A 19823-nucleotide genomic window follows, 5' to 3' on the forward strand; every position below is an offset into this window, starting at 1 on the left:
GCTTGGAAATCTTAGCTTCTACATTAGTTAAAGTGCTAGGTTAAATTCAAAATATGTCTATGCATTTTGAAATTTTTGGATTAAAATTTCTGCTCTGTTCTTGCTCTGGGACTTGGAGAAGTAGACAACAGTGCTTACAAGGTGGACTTTGGAGCCCTAAAGCCTAGATTCATCTCTACTCCCTCATTTACTAGTTGCATGAATTTAGCAAGTAAATTAACCATTGTTTATTAGCGTACTCTCAACTATGTGCTGGGGGTGATGAAATGTACTACATCATCAGACGGTTGTAAGAATTGCTTAAAATTTTAGATATTTGGAACAAGTAGCTGCCAACCTGTGTGCACACTCAATAAAGTTAGCTATTGCTTTTTCTAACTGTAATAAGACCTTAGTAAGCTATAAGTTTTTACTGAAATAGTTGAGAATGACAACCCTATTTAATTGCTAGTGACCATGAGGAATAAAGTGTTGAGAAGGATCCAGAAGCTCAGTGTAAGCTCAAAGGTAAGAAGTACAGTGGTGGCTTGGTGTGTGGCTCTGAGGGTTATCAGCAGGAGTGTCACAAAAATACCACATTTGGTATGCTGCCTAAGCACTTTAAATATTCTTTTCCCATAATCCTTTTATATTCTCAATATTGTATACATTTGATGAACCAATGTTAGAGAGGTATTTGAAAATTGTATTAGTATTCAGACTGGTTCTGAAATTTCCATTCTAATTGTGGTTAAAATTGAGGAGGCAAGCAGGTAGGTGAGGGGATTCATAAAGAGGCCAAGCTATTTTCCTGGTGGGAGATGATAAATCCTTGCAGTACAGTGATACTGCCTGCGGGTTATCGGTGACGAGTTCTCCTCCCCCACATGTTGAAGTTTGAACATTAGAGAAGCAGCTGAGGCAAGCATAAAAGCAGGGTTTATTTAAAAAGGGGTAACAGACTTCTCCCAGGATGGAGAAGGGGGCCATATCTGGTATCCTGGTATCCCCAGAGGCAAGGTGTTCTACCCTATTTATATGTCTTAGGCTTCCTTTGTTCTCCTGCCTCTTCCCCTCATCTTTCTCCCTACAGTGTATGTGACTAGGCCCAGGAGTGCTCTGTGGGATGGCCAAAAGGTGGGAAACAGGTGGGCTGAAGGGGGAAGGGCAGGATGGAGCAGCCAAGGACACATTAATTAACAACTTTAATAACTCCCTGTAGGAGGGAGGGGCAATTCCTGGGACTGGTTACCTTGGCAACAGGTTGGAGCCTGGGTAGGTTCTTGATAAGGGTGGAGGAAGGGCCTCTGAAGGAATTAACATTTGAATCCTTCTGGGGACAGTCTCCAACTTGCTGGACTCACTCAAAATTGGCCTCCTTGATCTGACCTGACTCAATTTACCTATTTATACTGACTGCCTAATTCTGGCTTCAACGGTGGCGGAGGTTGGGGGAGGTCAGGACAAGGCTCATGCCATATTTTGGGGAATGTGATACAGAAAGGAGCCATCCTAGTTCACACCCCAAGGATTTCCTGAAAGAAGGATCTCAGCCTTTATTAGGACAGTCATGCAGTTCTGGCCTTTGGCTCCTTGAGTCATACAAATGCAATACAGAGTACTTGCTTTTCCTCTTTGCAGGAAGACGGCTCCCTGTGGAAGGCCGACATACAGTTCTTTCCTCTGGCACTCTGAGAATTGACCGTGTAGCACAACACGATGAAGGTCAATATGAATGCCAAGCAGTCAGTCCACTGGGGGTGAGAAAGGTGTCTGTCCACCTGACCGTAAAGCCCAAAGGTAATAAGTGCCAAGATTCATTTTCACATCCTAAAGAGATTCTCTCTTCCCATGTTTTCAAAACACCCAGCAGAAACCCCATTACTTAAACAAATTTTTTTTTTAGGATCTAAGAAATCAATAATTTCATACTTTTCTTCTTCTGTAGAACTTCTCTTTCTACATTAAAATTTTATTTTTATTAATAGTAATTGCAATCATGTTTTCTTTAAAAGTCATTTCATGGGGCTGAGGTTGTTGGCTCACATATATATAGACTAATTTACATTTTCTGCACTCTTCGCATCTTGATATAATTTCCTAAGTTTCTCTACAAGTCCTGCATAATTTGTTTTGATGTAGTAGTTCTAAATTCAGAGGTAACACATATTTAGATAAGAACATATGATAAGTAGAAACAAAGTTTAGCCCTATATAGCAATGTAAGCATAAGAAGAAACATGAGTAGTGCCAAACTGTTCACAATAAACATGAACACATGAGTATATCAAGTTACTACTATGTATTGATGTATTGTCTATTATTAATTATTTTACCCCTCAATTTTAGACATTAAATGCTTTTTTTTTTTTTTTTTTTTTTTTGGTGCTAGGATTGAACCCAGAGGTACTTAGCCACTGAACCACATCTCCAACCCACATTTTTTTTTTTTTTCTGAGACAGTCTCATTAAGTTGCTTAGGACCTCCCTAAGTTGCTGAGACTTGACTTTGAACTTGTGATCCTCCTGCCCTCACTTCCTGAGCTGCTGGTATTATAGGAGTGCAACACCATGCCCAGCTTAAATGTTCATTTTTAAATGAAATTGAGATGAAAGGAGAAGTTAGCATTGGCATCCCAATGTGCAAATAGCAACTCAAATGAGTGGGAGGCTTTGAAATACAATTATGGAAAGATGAAGGGATATGAAATGCCTCTGGCGAACCCATTTCTGTCTAAGAGTAAATATCGAAAACTGCTCTGAAAAATATTCCAAACTGGTTTTGAACTGATTTTCAACTAAAGCCCATCCACCAGAAGTTTTTGGATCAATGTTTGAAAAAAATGGAAGTGATATTAAATGAACAAATATTAATCAAATAAGATATAATATGCAGATGCATATTGATTGACATATTGATATTGATATCGATTTACAATGATTGATCTTCCTTTTGCCCCATTTTCACATCTTTCAGTTGTCCGTCTCCTGTCAGCCTTCACATCTCAATATGGAAGCCACTGATCTTCCCTAAGGAGGTTTCTTCCACTCTCTAAAGTGTCCCTGTTGAATTGAGCATTAGAGTATACCATTTAGTCTAACCAAATACTGCTAGAATATGCCATTTAATTTAATCTAATTAGAGTATATCATCGGACACATGTAGAAGTATTTGATACATCCATCAAATATCCATAGCCCAGAAAATATTATGAGCAATATTCATGAATGTGGAAGTAAACAAACAAGTGTTTTAAAGAATAGAGGTATAAGTGTTGTAGCAGATTATGTGAAGGGTATGAATAGCAAGGCCCAAGTGGAAGGAAGTCGTTTGAACAGTTGGTTGTATTAGACCTGGAATAGGTCTTGATTTCATGCTACGTAACTATTGAGTCTTGATCAGATCCATGTTTTGGAATATAAGTCAACCCAAAGTGAACAGGAAAGGTTCTAGTGAAGAAACCCTAGAAACTAGTAAGAAACTAGTCACTTGACCTGAACTGGGATCACAACAGTGGGAAGAGTGAGTGAATTCAAGAAAAAATTATGACAGATGGAACCATTTTATCTATGAGATTATAAAGAGCATTTTTTCCCTTCTTTCCTTCTTTTTTAAAAATATTTTTTACTTGTAGATGGACCTTTATTTATTTATTTATTCATTTATTTTTAAGTGGTGCTGAGGATCAAACCCAGTGCCTCACTCATGCTAGGCAAGTGCTCTACTACTGAGCCACAACCCCAGCCCTTTTGCCTTCTTTTCCAATCCCTGAAGCAATTTAAATATATCGTACTGTGATGAAGGATCCAATAAAGATTGGGGGGGGGGAGCAAAACAAACGCATCAGGAGATGCCATTTAGAGAAAGTGGTGGAAGTGACTGTAAGGACTTGATATTTGAGCATAGACTTGGGTGAAGTAAGATTTAACATGTTTGCTAAGGGATGAATAGAGTTTAGTCCAAAGATTGTACGAGGAAACACATCACAGATGGAAGCAAAAAAGAGTGACATCTTTGAGAAGAGACAGAATATCGTATGTTTCAAAGTCCTGGGAAAAGAGCAGTGTTTCTGTAATTTAGTGAGCAAAGGAGAGAGTGTCTCTGGATGAGTCTGGGGATGTGGGTAAAAGAAGGATGGGTTATGCAAGAAAAAATTAAGAGAAGTAGATACCACTGATGCCTTAGAGACAGGGGCTGAAATGAGGCACTCAAAGTCTGCTAGCTTCTGTTCCTAGAATTTGGGGCAAAACCAAGCATTTATTTTTAGACATGCTTGGTATAAATCTATTTTCCAGTGAAGATATTGAATTATCAGTGGGGAATAGAAAGCTGTATTTCAAAATAGAGGCCTTGGCTAGAATGTACGTGTGGGAATCACTGCAATTGGGTAATGTTTAAAAAATTGGCAGAGAAGGAGGAGAGATTGAAGAAGTGGAGCCCTAAGTAATTTCCTGTCTTGAGAGCTGAATAAAGGAGGAAATGTCAAATCCTGCACAAGAAGGAGAAGTGGTCATAGAAGTGTGAAGAAGTCAAGTCATGACATATAAGCCCTGAGAAATGTTCAGGAAAGCTCTGTGGACGGCTCATCACGGGAAGGAGAGTGCAAACGGATACAAATGGGCAAAATCCTTTTGTGAGGTGCAAGTTATCCGAGCAGTTAGCAAGAACCCAGGCTGCATAAATTATAGTTAATTAGAATGGGGCTTCTGGCCGTCAAAGGAATAGAATCTCTGAAAAATTCTGTTATCAAATTTTAAAAAAAATATTTCTTACATTAAAAAATGTGATTTATTATACCGCATAACTAGGCTGGCAGAAAGTAAGTTGAAGTTATTTCAACCAAAAAGAAATTTTTAAAAAAAGAAAGTTGGCTGATCCAAAATCAGAATGTTGAGAAGTATATGTGCACAAAAGGAAAGGTGACACAAATAGGCCATTGCCTGTCATGACTGCAGCATAGACAGGGAGATTTGGAGGAGTGGCAAGGTGGTGAATGCAAACGGTCACAGCCTTCTGAACTAGGCAGGGGAGCTAGTGTGGACAACAGAGGGCTCACAAGAGAAGCTAACACAGACCCATATGGAGAAAAGCATTATGTTTAGGACTTGAATTTGCCTAAGATTGAGTATATCAAATCAACAAAGGGTAGGACACACCCAAGAGAATAAACAATGCAAACATAAGAATGAGTAATGAGTAATTTTATCAATAAATAGATAAGCTTAAGGATTTTAGGAATTAGAATAAAAAGATCTGTTATAATGACATCTGAAACATTTAAGAAAATAAAATTTATCATAAAAATGAGGAGACAGAGGCTGGGGATGTGGCTCAAGTGATAGCGCGCTCGCCTGGCATGCGTGCGGCCCGGGTTCGATCCTCAGCACCACATACAAACAAAGATGTTGTGTCCGCTGAAAACTAAAAAATAAATATTAAAATTCTCTCTCTCTTAAAAAAAATGAGGAGACAACTGGAAAGTAACAAACATGAAAGAGTTAAGATAACACAAGTTTTCTCAATAAAAGACAATATCATGAAAAAAATTTTAAATATATGTTAAGTAGCAAATTAGGCATGCTTAAGGGGAAAAAAATCAGTGAACTAGATTGAAAGTGTAAGATATACAAACAAACTGAAAACACACAGAGGACAGAAATGGATGTTCTCAGTCTCAAGATAGTAGAAAGGGAAGGTAGACAATGTTGGAGAGCTTTTAGCCAACATAACTAGAACCAAGAAAACATAAATCCAGGCTAGGATGAAGCAGTATAGATTAAGCAGAATAAATGACATATTGCTAAATGTAAATAATTTACATTGCTGTCAGCAGCAATAGGTGTTAGACGATGTTGGAACCAAGTCTTCAAAGTGTTTCAAGAAAAGTAACTGTAAATTTAGAATTGTAAAAGTATCAAATCTTCCAACAATAGGAATTAAGGACATTATGAGAAAAAAGTTCTGAATAATCTCAACACAAAATATCTAACAGAACTTACAGACATTACTAGGTTAATGGAGGATTGATTATCATCAGATGCAGAGAAAAGTTTGATTAAATTTGCCATCTCTTCATTGTTTAGAAAAAATATATTAGCAATATAAAAGTGAACAAGTAAAAACTCTTTTTATGAAAAAAGAGACCATAGGAAAGGATGCTTTTCAAGGTGAAATGTTAAAAATATTCCCTTTAAACTTAGAAAGTAGACTGTATTTGTCTAATGTTATAAGGGAAGATCTTAGCCTGTACAAAAGGGCAAGAAATAACAGCAAATCTTAGAAATTTAGAAGGAATACAAACATTTTATTACTTATATGTAATAGAACTTTTTCTTATACACAATCCAAAAGTAGCTACAGATATACTATAAAATAGGGGTTGAGTAAGATTATTAAATCTAATGTCAAGTACAAACTGTTTTCTATTCTATGTGCCAGTGACAAGCAGGATGCTTAATTTTATTATAAAAAATGATACTCCTTAAAATAGCAAGAAAGTGTAAGTTAGTTAAAAATAAATCTAACAAAAGATGTGCAAGAACCATGTGGGAAAAGGATAAAATGTCAGTACAAGAAATTGAAGAAGACAAACTTACTATTGCAAAAAATGTTAATTTTTCCAATATTAATTTATAGCTTAATGCAATTCCAGATAAAATCCTAAAAGAGTTCTTGGTGGGAGATGAAGGGATAATTCTAAAATGCAGATGAAAAAAGAAAGATCCAAGAATAACTAAGATTATTATATATCTATTAGAAATTTCATATTTTACTACTGGCCCAGAGATGACTAGACCAATTGAGCAGACATCAATTCTTTTTTTTTTTTTTTACTGGTTGTTCAAAACTCTTGACATATCATATTTCATACATTAGATTCAAGTGGGTTATGAACTCCCATTTTTACCCCAAATACAGATTGCAGAATCACATCGGTTACACATCCACATTTTTACATAATGCCATATTAGTAACTGATGTATTCTACTACCTTTCCTATCCTCTACTATCCCCCCTCCCCTCCCCTCCCATCTTCTCTCTCTACCCCATCTACTGTAATTCATTTCTCTCCTTGTTTTTTTTCCCATTCCCCTCATAACCTCTTATATGTAATTTTGTATAACAATGAGGGTCTCCTTCCATTTCCATGCAATTTCCCTTTTCTCTACCTTTCCCTCCCACCTCATGTCTCTGTTTAATGTTAATCTTTTCTTCCTGCTCTTCCTCCCTGCTCTGTTCTTAGTTGCTCTCATTATATCAAAGAAGACATTTGGCATTTGTTTTTTAGGGATTGGCTAGCTTCACTTAGCATAATCTGCTCTAGTACCATCCATTTCCTGAGCAGAGGTCAATTCAATTGATGGCAGCAGTGGTATTGTGCATGCATGACTATAGAAACTAGGTATCCTCAGTGAATTGTTCTGGTTGTTCACAGGGAAAACAAAAGTATGTCCTTACTCCACCCTATATCCCCAAATCAATTCCAGATTAAAAAATGACTCTAAAATCTAAAACAGATATTTAACTCTTTTTGAATAACAAAATTTATCTGCAAAACAAATTACAACCCTCTTAGCCTAAAAGAAAAGATTAATGTTCAGACCTTTGATTCATAAGTCACAAAGAGAAGATTTTGGCAACATATTTAACTAACAAGTGTTCTTTGATATCTGTAATATACAAAGAACTCCCTAAATCAGTAAGAATATAAATTAAGGAAAAAAAATTAAAAATGAGCAAAGATAGTAAAATTTAGGAAAAAAAATGTTAATTTTCTATACTTTCAGGGGAATAATGTAGATGTATAAGGTGAAATTCTTTTTAATTTTAAAGGGAACATTTCATCTTGAAAAATGCCCTTTCTTATAGTTTTTGTGTTTTGGGGGAGGGGTATTGGGGAGTGAATCCAAGGGCGCTTAACTACTGAGCCACATCCCCAACCCCTTTTTGTATTTTATTTAGAGACAGGGTTACACTGAGTTATTTAGGGCCTTGCTAAATTGCTGAAGCTGGCTTTGATCTTGAAATCCTCCCATCTCAGCCTCCTGAGCCTCTGGGATTACACACCTAGCTATTTCCTAAAGTTTTTTTTTTTTTTTCCAGAAAAGACTTAGAAGTCTACATGAAGTCAAATGAGGAAATGAAAGGGCAGTAGAGAAAAGAGTTCTGCTCTAGGGTGTGGAATTAGATATTTCCAAGATATTATAAGCAGTGGCACAGTCCATGGTAATGAGAAGCTGTGTGACAGGAGGTCAAAGTGGCTGGAGATGAAGGAGGTCAAATAATGAGGCTAGGATGTGAGGTTTAGATGCGTGAAGTTCCTGGCTGAATCAGTTTCCCTGGGATCCTTAAGCAATGTGCACTGTTGTTGAATATTATTTCCACGTATGTTCATGTCATTGATTAATTTTATTTAAACCTTTAATTTTGAGATAATTGTACAATGACATTCAGTTGCAAGAAATAACACAAAAGATCCCATTTGTCCTTCTCTAGCGGTGACATCTTTCAAAACAATATCACAACCAGGATATTGACATCAGTATATCAAGATACAGTTTCTCTCCCTGCAAGAATCGCCTATGTTGTCCTTCTCAAAACCACACCCCTCTCCCTCCCATTTTCTTGCCCTCTCACATTTCTCACCTCCCAAAACCCTGACAAGTACCAATGTGTTCTCCAATTCTATAATTTTGTCGTTTCAAGAATTTTATGTGAGCTGGGTGCAGTGGTGCATGCAGCAGCAACTTCGGAGGCTGAAATGGGAGGATTACAAGTTGAAAGCCAGCCTCAGCAGCTTAGGGAAGCCCTAAGCAATTTAATGAGTCTCTGTCTCAAAATAAAAAAATAAAAGGAGGTAGGGAAGTGGCTTAATGGTTAAGTACACCTGTATTCAATTCCTGGTACCAAAAAGAAAAAAAGAAAAAAAAAGAATTTTATATAAACAAAATCATAGAGTACATAATCTTTTTGGATTGGCTCTTTACTTAGCATAATTATCTAGAGGTTCATTCAGAATGCATATATATCAGTATTTTGTCCTTTGTGTTGTTCTGTAGTAGAACTCCAAGGCATGGATAATTTGCTATTTGTTTTATCATTCACTTGTTGAAGGACATCTGGGTTGTTTCCAGCTTTGGGCTATCATAAGTAAAAGTGCTGTAAAGATCCATGTACAGGTTTTTATGTGAATTTAAGTTTTTAATTACTCAGGGATAGGTGCCTAAGAGAGCAATTGCTGTATTATTTGGTAGTTGGCATGTTTACATTTTTAAAAATAAATTCAAAATCCTTTGCAGAATGGCTATACTATTTTATAACCTCACCCGTGGTTTGTAATCTAATTTCTTTACATCCTTGCCAATGACTTCTGTTCCTGTTTATATATATATATATATATATATATATATATATATATATATATATATATATATATAGTTTTAGTCATTTTGATAGGTATGCAATAATACCTCATTATGGCTTTAATTTGCATTTCTACAAATCACACACTGATTTGCTATCTGTATATCCTCCTAGGTACAATGATATGTCTGGCCCATTTTCTGTTTGAACTGTTTGATTTTTTTTTTCCCTAACAATTGGCTTTTAAGGTTCCTTCATATATTTTATATACTAACTCTTTGTTGTATATGTGTTTTGCAAAATATTTCTTCTCCTTCCCTAAGTTGTCTTTTAATTTTCAACCTGGTCTTTTACTAATAAAAATTTTAATTTTCATGAAGTGTAGTTTTCTTTGATGGATCTCACTTTTTATACAGAGTCAAAACTTTGGCCTATTATAAAAGTTTTCTCCAGTGTTTTCTTTTTTAACTTTCATAGTTAAAACAATTTTTTTTTAAATTTTTTATTGTTGGTTGTTCAAAACATTACATAGTTCTTGATATATCATATTTCACACTTTGATTCAAGTGGGTTATGAACTCCCATTTTTACCCCGTATACAGATTGCAGAATCACATCAGTTACACATCCATTGATTTACATGTTGCCATACTAGTGTCTGTTGTGTTCTGCTGCCTTTCCTATCCTCTACTATCCCCCCTCCCCTCCCCTCCCCTCCCCTCTTCTCTCTCTACCCCCTCTACTGTTATTCATTTCTCCCCCTTGTACTATTTTTCCCTTTTCCCTCACTTCCTCTTGTATGTAATTTTGTATAACCCTGAGGGTCTCCTTCCATTTCCATGCAATATCCCTTCTCTCTCCCTTTCCCTCCCACCTCTCATCCCTGTTTAATGTTAATCTTCTTCTCATGCTCTTCGTCCCTACTCTGTTCTTAGTTACTCTCCTTATATCAAAGAAGACATTTGGCATTTGTTTTTTAGGGATTGGCTAGCTTCACTTAGCATAATCTGCTCTAATGCCATCCATTTCCCTGCAAATTCTATGATTTTGTCATTTTTTAATGCAGAGTAATACTCCATTGTGTATAAATGCCACATTTTTTTTTTTATCCATTCGTCTATTGAAGGGCATCTAGGTTGGTTCCACAGTCTTGCTATTGTGAATTGTGCTGCTATGAACATTGATGTAGCAGTGTCCCTGTAGCATGCTCTTTTTAGGTCTTTAGGGAATAGACCAAGAAGGGGAATAGCTGGGTCAAATGGTGGCTCCATTCCCAGCTTTCCAAGAAATCTCCATACTGCTTTCCAAATTGGCTGCACCAATTTGCAGTCCCACCAGCAATGTACAAGTGTACCCTTTTCCCCATATCCTCGCCAGCACTTGTTGTTGTTTGACTTCATAATGGCTGCCAATCTTACTGGAGTGAGATGGTATCTTAGGGTGGTTTTGATTTGCATTTCTCTGACTGCTAGAGATGGTGAGCATTTTTTCATGTACTTGTTGATTGACTGTATGTCCTCCTCTGAGAAGTGTCTGTTCAGGTCCTTGGCCCATTTGTTGATTGGGTTGTTTGTTCTCTTATTGTCTAATTTTTTGAGTTCTTTGTATACTCTGGATATTAGGGCTCTATCTGAAGTGTGAGGAGTAAAGATTTGTTCCCAGGATGTAGGCTCCCTATTTACCTCTCTTATTGTTTCTTTTGCTGAGAAAAAACTTTTTAGTTTGAGTAAGTCCCATTTGTTGATTCTAGTTATTAACTTTTGTGCTATGGGTGTCCTATTGAGGAATTTGGAGCCCGACCCCACAGTATGTAGATCGTAGCCAACTTTTTCTTCTATCAGGCGGCGTGTCTCTGATTTGATATCAAGCTCCTTGAACCATTTTGAATTAACTTTTGTGCATGGCGAGAGAAAGGAATTCAGTTTCATTTTGTTGCATATGGATTTCCAGTTTTCCCAGCACCATTTGTTGAAGATGCTATCCTTCCTCCATTGCATGCTTTTAGCCCCTTTATCAAATATAAGATAGTTGTAGTTTTGTGGATTGGTTTCTGTGTCCTCTATTCTGTACCATTGGTCCACCCGCCTGTTTTGGTACCAGTACCATGCTGTTTTTGTTACTATTGCTCTGTAGTATAGTTTGAAGTCTGGTATCTCTATACCGCCTGATTCACACTTCCTGCTTAGCATTGTTTTTGCTATTCCGGGTCTTTTATTTTTCCATATGAATTTCATGATTGCTTTCTCTATTTCTACAAGAAATGCCGTTGGGATTTTGATTGGCATTGCATTAAACCTATAGAGAACTTTTGGTAATATCGCCATTTTGATGATGTTAGTTCTGCCTATCCATGAACAGGGTATATTTTTCCATCTTCTAAGATCTTCTATTTCTCTCTTTAGGGTTCTGTAGTTTTCATTGTATAAGTCTTTCACCTCTTTTGTTAGGTTGATTCCCAAGTATTTTATTTAGTTAAAACAATTTATGTTTTATTGTTAATTGTGAGTTAATTTTGTATAAAGTGTGAGACTGTTTAGTGAGTCAAGATTCATTTTTCTGCCTGTGATTATTCAATTGTTCCCGCACATTTGTTGAAAGGCTTTCATTGAATTGCTCTCGCACCTCTGTCAGAATGAACTGGGCATGCTTGTGTGGATCTTGCTCTGCTCCATTAATGTGTGGGTCTGTGTCCATCTTCTCAGTACCACACACTTTAATTACTGTAGCTTGTTGTTCTGTTTTTAAATCCAGTAGAGTGATTCTTCTCACTTTATTCTTCTTTGACAAAATTATTTAGTTTCCTTTGCACTTCTAAATAAATTTTAGAGTAATCGTGTCTATATCTATAAAAAATTCTCTTGCTTGGATTTTAATGGAAATTGCATATCAATTTGTGAAGAAATGGCATCTTTACTGTCTTGAGACTTCCAGCTCATGAATACATTGTTTAGATTTTCTTTCATTTCTTTTATCATCCTTCTGTGGTCTTCCACACATGATTGTTCTGCTTGATTGAAACCTAAGCATCACATTTTTGGGGTTTCCTTTTGCTGTACTGGGGATTGAATCTGTGGGTGCTCTACCACTCGCCTACATCCTCAGTCTTTTTTGTATTTTTTTAACTGTGAGACAGGATCTTGCTAAGTTGCTAAGACTGACCTGTAACTTATGATCCTTCCGTCTCAGTCTCCTGAGTCTAAGAGATTACAGGCCTGTGCCATCCACACCTGGCGCATACCATGTTTTTGAGCAATTCTGAATGATACTGTTTTTAAAAATTTTTGTGTTTGTGTGTTCATTGATTGAGTCCACAAATATGATTCATTGATTTTCCATTTATGTTGTATTCTGTGACCTTGCCAAACTCACTCTAGAATACTTTTGATATTTCTTAGATTTTTTTTTTACATGGATAAAAGTATCATCTGAAACAGAGTTCTATTTCTTCTTATCCTATTCCTTTGCTTTCCTTGTCCTTTACTTGCTATTATGCACTAGACTTTTCAGTTCTAAGTTGGATCAGAGTGGAGAGAGCACATGCCCCTGCCTTATTCCCCATCTGAAGGGAAGGTATCCCCTCACTACTTACTGCAGGATTATTTTTCAAGCTGTGTAGGTTCTCCTGTATTTCTATTTTTCTGAAAGCTTTTTCTTCTTCTTCTTTTTTTTTTTTTTTTGGTATCAGGAATTGAACCCAGGGGCATTTAACCACTGAGCCACATCCCCAGTCTTTTATAATTTTTCTTTTGAGACAGGGTCTTGCCAAATGGCTCAGGGGCTCATTGAATTGCTGAGGCTGGTTTTGAACTGACAATTCTCCTGCCTCAGCCTCCGGAGCTGCTGGGATTATAGGCACGCATCACCGTAGCTGGCTCTGAAAGCTTTTTCTAAACCATGAGTGAGTTGAATATAGTCAAACACATTTTATGTATTGATTGATATCCTGTGGTTTTTATTCTTTAGCTGTTAAAATGGCAAGTTATATAGGTAAATCGACTGATTTCAAATATTGAATCAGCATTGTGTCGCAGGATTAAACCTTAATTGGCCATGGTGTATAAACCTTTTAATATTGATGAATTCTATTTACCAATACTTTGTTGATGATTTCTGTGTACATGTTCATGAGAGGTATTGGTCTGTAGTTTTTTTGTTTGCTGCTGTTGTTGTTTGGTACTGTCTCTATCTGATTTGGATGTTAGGGTCGGCCTCCTACAGTGAGTCAAAAAGTATTGCCTTCCTTTCTATTTTATGCAAGGAATCATATAGAGTCGTCATAATATATTTTAAAATCATTTAGTAGAATTCTCTAGCAAAATGATTTTCATTCTTTCCTTGAGATTCCTTCTTTGAGGGAAGGTTTTTCCCCATATTTTTACTGGTGCATTATAGTTGTCAATAATGGTGGGACTTATTGTTATTTATTCATACATGCACACAACATAACAATAAAATTTGGCCAAAATCATCCCCCCCATTTCCCTATTTCTTCCCTCTTCTGGTCCTTTACTGATCTTCCTTCAATTTTCATGAGATTCCTCCACCCCCACTCACCTTTCTTTTCCTTTTTCCTCTCTAGTTCCATATATGAGAGAAAATATATGACCCTTGACTTTCTGAGTTTGGCTTATAATATAGTGATCTGAAGTTCCATCCATTTTCCTGCAAGTGACATAATTTCATTTTTCTTTATGGCTGAATAAGACTCTATTGTGTACATATACTACATTTTGTTTATCCATTTATCCATTTTTGATGGACAGCAGTTTGGCTATTATGAATTGTACTGTTATAAACATGGAGATCTCTCTCTCTCTCTCTCTCTCTCTCTCTCTCTCTCTATATATATATATATATATATATATATATATATATATATTATATATATATTATGTTGACTTTAATATTTTAGGATTAATACCAAGGCGTGCTATATGATGGTTCTCATGCCTAGTCATCTGAGGAAACTCCATACTGATTTCCATAGTGTTTGTACTAATTTACCATGCCACCAACAGGGTAAAGTGTCCCTTTTTCTCCACATCCTCTTCAGCATTTATCGTTGCTTGCATTCTTGATGATTGCCATTTCTGACTGGAGTGAGATGAAATCTCAGCGTAATTTTTGATTTTCATTTTTTGGGGAGGAGGAGTTTTTAAAGATTGTAAATCCAATTTCCTTGCTCATTGTGGGAGCTATTTTAATCATCTAGTTCCTATTAATTGAGTTGAGACGGTCTGTTCTTTCTGAGGGGAAAAGATTTCTACTTTGAAAAGGCATCCTTTTACATTAGCCAGAAATAAAATTTGATGTTAACTGTTGGGCTGGGGATGTGGCTCAAGCGGTAATGCGCTCGCCTGGCGTGCGCGGGGCGCTGGGTTGGATCCTCAGCACCACATAAAAATAAAAGATGATGTTTCCACTGAAAACTAAAAAATAAATATTGAAAAAAAAAGCTTGTTCTCTCTCTCTCTCTTTAAAAAAAATGATGTTAACTGTATAGCTTGCCTTTAGGCTTACCAAAAGATATTGAGAAAGAATAATGAAAACCCTTGCACCCACTCCTCAGCTGAAGAAATAAAGCATTGCGAATATGGTTAGCACTTGTGTGCTTTCCTCTTCTTTTATTCCTGCTCTGTCCTCTGTCCTAATTATCACCAGCCTGGGTTTGGTGTTTATTATTCTCCTAGATGACCAAGTAAATTGACTTTTTAAAACTAATGTGGACAACCAATTTAGCATTTATATTTATACTGTTTGATGGGGTTGGCACATATTGACTAAAATGATACCGACAGGATGTTATCTTGGCTCATTCCTACAGCTCTCCCAGTGTTTACTCGACTTCCTCAGGATGCAAAGGTAGATGTTGGGAAGAATATAAACATTTCATGTCATGCTCAAGGAGAACCGCAGCCTATAATTACTTGGAATAAGGTAAGATCTCAACTAAAGCTTCTGTAATATCAAAAACATCGACAGGTGTATTGACCCACTGAAACCCAGACGATGATTCTCATATGGATTTATTACTGTTGTGATTTTTGCTAGCAGACAATACTTTTCATGCTGTAGCAGGTTTATTTCTTGATTCTTCTTTTTTTAAGTGACTGAATCTGATTTTGGCTCAAGGTTTTGATAAAAATTTTGTCCTTCCTCATTTGCTTGGTGATAAAAACTTCATAAGCGTAACTAAATTCCTTGAAGAAAAAATCACTTTGCCACATATAAATTAAGAGTTTTCGTGGCTAGCGAGAAACCATCATAAATTAATAACTCAGAAATGCATTAAAACTAGGTCGTTAGCTGAAAACAAGAAAGGAATAAAAAAACCTGATATTAAAGGGACATGTCAAAAAAAAAAAAGTACTTCTAAAGGTTGAAAACCTGAATGGCTTTAAAGAAATAATAGGTCTTTATTTATATATCTTATTTCTTTTGGTTCTTTGAGCTATAGTCTTTCAACACAATTGCTTCTTCCATTTTAAGTTTTCCATCACAATGAAATGATTGGTCTCAGATTTCAATGTTCTTAACAAAATCAATGAATGTGCACACACTTGAATGACAGGTTTTATGGAAAAGTGTGACAAAATGTGAAATTTTTGAAAGATCACAGAACTGTGTTTACTAAAACCACTTAGTTTATTTTTGTTTGTATCATATGGCAACAAAGCCACCTATTTTTGCTAGTTCTCTTCTTTTGTACTGTAGCTGAGCATCGTGTGAGGTTCTTTATGAAGAGTAAGTTCGGTGCCTCCATTTGAGCTTGTGTCCTCTCACATAGTCTTGAGTATTGTTTTGTGAGCCAGAAATCTCACTATGTTCCCTGGCCTGGGAATATAGCAACACCTCTGCCTCAGCCTCCTGGTAGCTGGGTCTCCAGGCATGTGCCACTATGCCAGTGTAAATTCTTTTTTGATTTAATACTATCTATCCAAATGCTTTAATACTAACAGAAGAACTGTGGAAAATATATATTTTTTGTCAGTATAAAGCCTTATCTGACATTCTACTAAATGCTTCATTATCTAACTATACCAGCAGAATATCTCAAAGTCCACCTTTTGGAAGGTAGGTTCTAATCACGTATTGATGGGGTGCTACTGTATGCCAGTCATTTTACATATACTATCCCATTTCATCTTCATAACAGTCTTCCTCAGTTCAAAAGTTTGGAAAGGGTATGAGTTAGGATACCTTTCAAATAAGTAGATAAGGGATTTATTGGAAAGCTATCTGATTGCTCATACTCTAAGCAAAAAGCACAGAGCTGGGAGTTCTGGTACTAAGTGAGAAGAAGGGAGGGGAAAAGAGTGAATTTGGAAAGAAGATGCAATGGTGGTCCAGCCAAAAGAAGGGAAGGGGAAAGACTACCGGGGCCCCCGCACCTAGGCATCTGATCTCCTCAGATGTGGCCCGTGTATGATCTCTTTCCAGCTGCTCTTCCATCAAGTAGGTCCTGTCCTCTCTTCTACTTCCTGTCACTGCCTAGCCTGAGTTACCATCTGCCTGTCACCTTGGACTTGTTTCCTAGCATTGTCCCAAGATAGCTGCACAAATCTGAAAACGTATAAGACATTCTCAGACTCTAACCTTTATGGTTACTCTCTGGCCCATTGGCCATTACTGGAGTAAGAATTCTTTAAAAAAAAAAAAATATATATATATATATATATATCTTGTCTTTAGTTTCATGAGAGTCTTTTGGAGAGGGGCAAGATAATGGTATCTCTATTACAATCTCTGAAAGCCATTTTTTTTCTTTTTAAAATTAACATCATAATGATGATGGACATTTAAAAATAAAATTCCTTATCTTATTTTTTTGGGTACTCAAATCACTGAACCACATCCCCAGCCTATTTTGTATTTTATTTAGAGACAAGGTCTCACTGAGTTGCTTAGCACCTTGATTTTGCTGAAGCTGGCTTTGAACTCATGATCCTCCTGCCTCAGCCTCCTGAGCTGTTGGGATTATAGGAGTGTGCTACCACATCTGGCAATAAATTCTTAATAATTAGTAGAGAATGCACTTTAATAGTAGTTTATATAAAATTAGTTACTTGTATCTTCTTAAAAGTATATTTTTTGAACTGGGAAATACAGTTATCTATATACCAGTGTAGCTATACAAAATGTGTCTAGGGAAGTCAAAAATAAGGAAACATTTTGATGTTTTCAGGTGGTGGATTTTTGAGCATTTTTCTCCTTAAAATCATGTTCTTATTTTTATTGTCAGAATTGTCTTTTAGAAGTAAGCAGGTTGTTAATACTTTGTTTACATCCATCTATTGAGTGATGGTTTTAAGAAAATCACATGCTAAATAATACACGACTGAACTTATGAGTGTCATATTTATTTTAATTAGAAGACAAAACAGCACTTCTTGGGAATCTCTTTCTTTCTTCTCTTTGTTCGATTTATTTGATACCTCCTATAGTGCTTGATACATGGCAGGCACTCAGTAGATATTTGTTGAACAAATGCAGACTACATCGAATGAAGTGTAAATATTTACTTTTTAAGGACCCACGCTTTCTCCCAATGACAACCCTTTTTTACTTGGTAGGCAGGTATACAGATTACTGAGAGTGGTAAATTCCATATTGACAGTGGAGGCACACTGACCATCTACGACGCAGGCCAGGCTGACCAAGGAAGATACGAATGTCTGGCTCGGAATTCATTTGGCCTTGTTGTGGCAAACATGTTTCTTACAGTCACTGGTAGGTATTTAGAGATCCATTTATAACAACCAAATAAATGTGTTTGAACAGCTTCTTGTAATCCTGGTTCATCTTATTACTTGTGTTCCTTTTTGCATTCTTTCTACCCAAATGTGTTAAAAATCAAATTAAAGCTATCTTATTATTTTAAAGTTTAAACTCTGTTAGTGAATATGAAACAAAAACCATTATGCCAAAGGAACATAACCAGCAAGGATTTGCCAATGTGTCTCATGTTATCTTGGAAGTTGGCAATTATAGAATGTAAGATGTATGTACTCATTGCCAAAATGTGGATCGAAAGATTGAAGCATAACATGGAATTTAATGTGTCTGTTACTCTGGCCTTGTATATCCTAGATTAAAATAAAAAGTTAACCAAATGGCTAAGTAAGCTTTGCTACCATCATATGTCTGGAAGCATTTATTACTGGCCAAAACAAGTGGTATTGCTTTCTGCATTTTGTCATCAGCCTGGTTAAATAGGCTTGCTATAACCTTTTGCTGGTTGATTTTATATCATGTTTTTTAAAAATTGCTTGTTATAGCTTTATAAAAAAATAAAATACCCCCCTTTCATTGGTCCAGTTCAAATTGGAAGTGAGAGAGAATACTTGTAGGCTAATTTTAGTGCAGGAAACTGGAGGCTCAGATGTGATTATGCAAATGGAAACAAACTGTGATGAAGGGGTTTGGAATGTTCTCTGCAAAGAGGAAGCAATGCAGAGAAACACAGCATGTCTTCTTGTAGGAGTTGACATCCAAGTTTTTTTCTTTCTTTGAAAGTGGGTTTAGGAACTTTTCCTGTACTGAAAAATAGTGGTTAAAATAAAAACTTCAGTTATAAGTTGCTACAGTGCTGTTTTGGGCTTTGTCAATCATTCAATTTCCTTATAAATGGGCCAATTTCATAAATATGGTTTTGCATTTATTTCCCTCTTTTTTTCCTAGCCCTTATGGGTGTACAAGAGAGATTGGGTAACCCTTTCATTCTAAATATAAGCCTGATTAAAAAGAGATTATCAAATCCTATCCTTAAATATGTTTCTATTTTTCTATTAAATCAGTAGTCTCATATCCTTCCACTAAAATATTCTTTTGAGATATTAAATTTCTGAGCATTTCATCTGTCTGAATACTGTATGCAAAACATATATTTTCATTAGTGACACATTAGTTTTCATGAATTTATTATATTGTATGGTAAAAATGTACTAACTATAGAATATTATTTTAAAAATTGTAAAAAATGTAATTTAGTAACCAAAAACCATTTAGTCTAACAGAGAAAGAAATTCTTTATTGTTTATAGTTTCTGAATGCTACAAAATCTTAGTCTCACTCTGATGTTATTCTCTATGAGTTCATGTTTTTCCTGATTTAAAATCTTTGGAAGTTGTATTTCTTATGAATTTATGGAGTTTTCTTTCTGCTCTTCAACTATTTACAAGACCCGAAAAAAAAATGTCCTTGAGGTATTTTGGAAAAGAGCCATCATAGCATTTAAAGTAACATTGCTATCTTCACAGATGTTAGAAATCTATCCATTAAACAAACAAACATTTTTCTGTATCTGTCTCTGTTTTGCTTCATCACACATACAAAAGACTCTAATTGCAGTGAAAAAGCATTTTAGAATCTCTAAAATAAGAATTGCAGTTAATTGACAGAAATTTAACTAAGCATCATTTAATATATTTATAGTTACATATGCATATTTCATATAACTATCATTTAATATATAATACAT

At 35.9% G+C, this 19823-nt stretch overlaps 1 protein-coding gene across 1 annotated transcript in view; it reads left to right on the forward strand.

Moving 5' to 3' along the window:
* The window catches only part of Pxdnl (peroxidasin like), a 452037-nt gene that overhangs the window by 337232 nt on the left and 94982 nt on the right, over positions 1-19823 (forward strand). The window contains exons 12-14 of the mRNA XM_027932810.2: positions 1621-1779; positions 15168-15280; positions 17917-18073. Coding sequence (XP_027788611.2) covers positions 1621-1779; positions 15168-15280; positions 17917-18073 — 429 coding nt within the window. The remainder of the gene's footprint in view (positions 1-1620; positions 1780-15167; positions 15281-17916; positions 18074-19823) is intronic.

This window comes from Marmota flaviventris, chromosome 15, assembly GCF_047511675.1.
Source record: "Marmota flaviventris isolate mMarFla1 chromosome 15, mMarFla1.hap1, whole genome shotgun sequence".
Taxonomy (NCBI): Eukaryota; Metazoa; Chordata; class Mammalia; order Rodentia; family Sciuridae; genus Marmota; species Marmota flaviventris.